Source organism: Buceros rhinoceros, unplaced genomic scaffold (assembly GCF_000710305.1).
Source record: "Buceros rhinoceros silvestris isolate BGI_N320 unplaced genomic scaffold, ASM71030v1 scaffold4545, whole genome shotgun sequence".
NCBI classification, from domain to species: Eukaryota; Metazoa; Chordata; class Aves; order Bucerotiformes; family Bucerotidae; genus Buceros; species Buceros rhinoceros.
Genome location: NW_010413339.1, coordinates 57,852 through 62,948, shown reverse-complemented (window position 1 = coordinate 62,948; position 5,097 = coordinate 57,852). Strand labels below are relative to the sequence as shown.

The 5,097-nt window shown below is 40.7% G+C and overlaps 1 protein-coding gene across 1 annotated transcript in view; it reads left to right on the top strand.

Moving 5' to 3' along the window:
- LOC104493922 (hormonally up-regulated neu tumor-associated kinase homolog A-like) overlaps window positions 1-5,097 on the top strand; it is a gene marked incomplete at its 3' end in the record, with an annotated part of 21,049 nt that overhangs the window by 13,338 nt on the left and 2,614 nt on the right. The window contains exon 7 of the mRNA XM_010136690.1: window positions 659-836. Within this exon, the coding sequence (XP_010134992.1) occupies window positions 659-836 (178 nt within the window). The remainder of the gene's footprint in view (window positions 1-658; window positions 837-5,097) is intronic.

Genomic DNA, 5,097 nt, shown 5'->3' with positions numbered 1-5,097 from the left:
CTTTCCCTTCCCTCAGGTATGCCTGTGACTATTCATGCTGAAGTTAGACAAGTTTGAAAAAAGATCACAGGAGTCTCAGAATCCAAGACTGTCATATTTCTAAAATGCCTTTACTACTCACAGAAGACTGTGAGTAAAATAATTATTACAAAAGAATGAGTTTTATTTCACAATCTAATTTATATAAAAATAAAAATCCTCCTGTACTTTCCTTAGGTTTTTTTTCATCCTTTGAGATTTTCCTGCCTTAGGGCTCTTTCTGTCTTTACACACAGGCACCCACACTATCTCTCTGCTAATCCATTTGAGACTAGTGTACCTGAGAACTAAAATATACGCACTCGGTTAAAATGAAAAAATGCTGTTTTCCATCTTTTAATTAGTCAAGCTTAATCCTGGTGTGTGTCCTTTCAGAGTAATCATTTTTATCAACAGTAGGCTACTCAATAATTCAATAACAGAGCCTCAGCCCAGCCGTGAAGTTAGCATAACCAGATAGAGGATTTTTGCACAACTGTGTATCATAATTTGCCTGTGTATCAGAAGTCGTACAATCTACTTAGCCTACTCCAGCTACATCACAAGTTGTTGTCCACTTATTCTGACATTGTAGCTGGATACATCATTTGTGCGTAAATGTTTTTTCCTAATATTTCAGACCTTGCCCCAGTGAATTGAATCCTGTTATTTTAAACTACATGACAGAAATTATGGAGTTCAGTCTTTCAGAAGTTATCAACATTTTAATAAATAACAGACCCTCCTCTGCCATGGCTTCTTACTGCTTACTGCTGAAGAAACTTCTTAGGTACCAGAAAGACTGCAAAAGAGCCCAGGTAAGACACCATGATCATGACAGGCATAAAGTACTCCCTGGATTGTTATGAGGAACATCACTATAGACACAAAGCACATGTGAAAAAGGTGGTTGTCCATGGAAGGGAGACTAACCAAAAATAGTAATGAAATTGCAGGTCTGGGAGCAGACTCAGGAAACCTATGTTCTGGCATTCTCAGAGGTGATTATTATAAGATTTTTTTTTTCCCCCCAGAGTTAAATACACCCCTTTTTTATGACTAATGAATTTTTTAAAAGGGTTGCTGGTTGTAATGGAATTGAGAATTATTTGGCTTTAGATAAAAGATTACTTTTCCATTGGGAAAAGGAGCATTAGCATCTCAGTGAGCTTGCCATCCCTTCCCTTTCTGACTGGTCCATGAGGCCTGATCTGAAGTCTGGGGAGCTGAGTGGAAAGCTGTGAAAGTTGTAAAATCTTTTCCTAGTATCTTTTTTTTTTTATTCTTACCACCGTATCTTATGCTCATGCTCCAGCTCAGACTCACTCACATGGCGTGAGATCAGAGGGCACAAAAAGTTTAAAAAATAAATTCAGAAAATTATGCTGATCACTGGTAAGGCCACAATTATTTAAAAAGGCTGTAAGCTTTTCTTTTACAACCATCTCCACTAACGGGTTCACAGCTCAGTCATAAAAATTTTGCTTCAGGCAGAAACTAGGCAGACAGGAAGACAAATTCCAGCTTCTAACACACAAGTGCAATGGGAAAAGTTTCAGCTACAAAACAACACACATCAGCGATTAGCCTCCCATTCAAAGCCTTCGCCCCAGAGAAGCTGTATTTTGAGAAGGTCCAGTTGACTCCTCTAGAAATTATTCAGATGAGCTTGAGCAGATCCAGATCTCCATCCCAGCACACCGCCCCAAGGTCACAAACCCTGTGCAGTGTTTGCAGGCAGAGCCATAACTCAAAAATATGAGTTGGAGAGTATGTGTGCATGCTTAGGGGGAGGAGGCTTTCCTTCACATATGTGATTATTTTTTTTATAGTATAAATTTAAATTGGATCTGCTAAATTGTAAGTCACTCAAAAAAAGCCATATTGTGAAGACTATTGACCAGCTTTCTTGAATCTCTGTATATGAAGCTGATCTACAGTCCCTAGAGATCTAGCCTTCTAGGCAATTGGTAGCATTTCACATCCTCTATGACCTCTTTCAGCATCCTGCCTTGGTGGAAAAGGGAAGTGATCATGCGTATAAAGTAAGCTACAAGATGATTAAGGGGGCTGCATTTCTCCCTGCTACTCCTGGCATCCAAAATGCCCTCTTAAGGCAGAGAATCAAGGTGAATTCAAACAGAGACACAAAAAATGGCTGAGAGACACAAAAAGCAGTAGGGCAATAACACTACAAATTATTGTTTTGAAGTTCTAGTATATATATATTTCCCAGGCAAGTTGGAGGTTTTGGTGGAGCAAGGAAGAAAAGAGGGGAAGTTTAACAAAAAAGTGACTAACATTTTGTTTCTCTGTGTTCATATTTTTTCAAAGGTTTAAACCCAAACCAGAAGTGATTCAAAATAACCTAGCCAACTACCAGCTCAAAACAGTCCTGATTTTCACAAAGTCATAGATTAGCTGATGTCAGCAAGGACCTCTAGAGGTCATCTGGTCCAACCTCCTTGCTAGAGCAGGGTCACCTAGAGCTGATTGCCCAGGATCATGCCCAAGCAGCTTTTGAATATCTCTAAGGATGGAGACTCCACAGCCTCCCTGGGCAACCCGTGACAGAGCTCTGTTACACTCAGAGCGGAAAAAGTGTTTCCTGATGTTCTGAAAGAACCTCCTGTGTTTCAGTTTGTGCCCATTGGCTCTCATCCTGACACTGAGCACCACCAGAAAGAGCCTGGCTCCATCATCTTTGCACCCTCTCTTCAGACATTTGTATATTGATGAGATGCCCCTGAGCCTTCACTCCTCCAGGCTGAACAGTCACAGTTCTCTCAGCCTTTCCTCATAAGAGACATGCTATAGGTGCTCCCTTCCTTATCTTCATGGCCATGAACTGCACACTCTCCAGTACATCCTATACTGTGCCAAGACCGGGACACAATACCCCAGGTGTGGCCTCGCCAGTGCTGAGTAGAGGGAAAGGATCTTTTCTCTCGCCCTGCTGGCAACATTTTTCGTAACACAGCCCAGGATACCCCTGGCCTTCTTTGCAGCAAGAGCACATTGTTGGCTTGTGATCAGCTTGGTGTCCACCACTACACCAGGTCCTTTTCTGCCAAGCTGCCTTCTAGCTGGGTAGCCCCAGCAGATACTGGTGCCTGGAGTTGTTCCTCCCCAGGTGCAGGACTTTGCACTTCCCCTTGCTGAACTAAACCTAGGCAGGGACATGTCTAGCATGTGGACTGGGTACACGTTCTGGGGTCTGTTCATAACTGCTCATAACCCCTCATTTCTATACCTTACCTATGTCCCTTTCCATGTAGCTTCCAGGAGTGCAGTTTTTTCTTCTGCACCACAAAACAATGCTGATCTGCAATTTTTCACATGTTCAGTGTGGGGACTTCTTAAATTTTCATTTAGATAGAATCTCTCTGACGGTTTTGCAGGGAAATGACTCTCTTTTAGGAGCACTTCTTTGCTGAGAATCTGAAATATGTGCACAAGTTAGGTGCCTAAATTTGGCAGAGTACATTCTATCATAGATAAGATCTTCTACTATCTGTTACTAAGACATAGAAATTAGGAAATTAGAACAGACTAATTCATACCAGTGTTCCATGTAATTAAAAGTTGTTTCCTCTTGTATGTTAGCAGGAGGTTTGTAAATGTTACCTTTGAACTCATAAACACAAAGCCTGCTACTAGTACCATTTAGATGAATTTAGAGATTATTTTGTTATCAAAGAGTGTTTGTAAAACTCATAGGTTTTTTCCCCAGGTACTCATCCTACATTGTTAGTTTCTTAATTTTGTCCCTCTACTCCCTCTTACGTTCTTCTGTATCATGAAAATTAGTATTTCCCCCTTGCTGGTACTTAGGCTCTGCAGCTATTTGTAGTTAATACTGATCACCTCTCATTTGTATCTTATTCAAGTCTTATACACAAATAACCCATGCAATCGCTCCTCCCCAGGTGGAGCTCTTTTAAATCATGACTGTAAGTGCTGTCTCCTTATGCCAGTTTCTCCTGTGTTCAGTAATATTTGGATTGCCGGGAAAGGCTGGGGTTTGGGTAAAAAGAGGGAAGAGAGAAGGGAAGGTTGGCTAAGAAATCAAGCTACTTAGTGCTTCTATTTTTCCACTATCCTCTGGCTTCTTCCTCAGCAAAAGCTACTTTATGCACACGCTTACACAATGGAAAAAACTTAGCCCCAAGCGTATGCAAAGTATATAGGGGAAAGAAAAGAACGCATCTCTTGGATCCCAAGGCGGAGCCCCATACGGGTGGCATGATGTTTTTGGGCAGAGGCAGAGCCAAAAGTAGCCCCCAGCTCCCTTGCTGCCCAGCCACGCTGTGCTGGCAAAGCTCTCAGAGGAGGCAGCTGGCAGGGCATTATCTTGGAGGGAGGATTTTCTGCTTTGGTCTAGAAAAGACCAAATTCAGCCACCTCTTTTTGGGTTACAATGCACTTCTCTGACCACCCAGCCACAGAGGAAGAAGCATAAAGATTTTTAACAGTGAGAGGGGGAAATGTTCCACTTCATCTTCTTGCTGAGATCCTGATAATGTTACTGAAGCTTAATTACAACACTGTGGGTATTTGATATTGGTATTACAAATTACACCGAGAATATTTCATAATGCATAGAGAGATATTATTTTTATTCTGCATAATGCCAGCTATTTGTTATTTATTACTAGCACTGTGTAATCTGTCTTTAAATCACATAATTTCCTTTCAGCTCTCCAGATCTTGCAAATGTATGCATCTGCTTTAGCTTTACATATGTGAACAGTTTCACTGAGTTCAACAGAACAACTTGCTTACATAAAATTAAAGCACAAAAATTAGCATCTGCATCTAAATGAGTGCAAATTTAAATCTAAATGACTGGAAGAAATAAGTAACAACTAACAGTCACAGGTAAAATGACATACCCTGAAAACAAATTGTCATTTCTTTACATTTTAGAAAAATGTAATAGCCTAAAGGCTATTGCGTATTCTTATCTGCCTATGAAAAGAGATATTTACAGACAGCTAATATTTATAAAGGAGTAAATATATGGTAAAAAAAAAATACTCCAGAGTTTTTTAGCAAATTAACCCCCCCGCCCCCGCC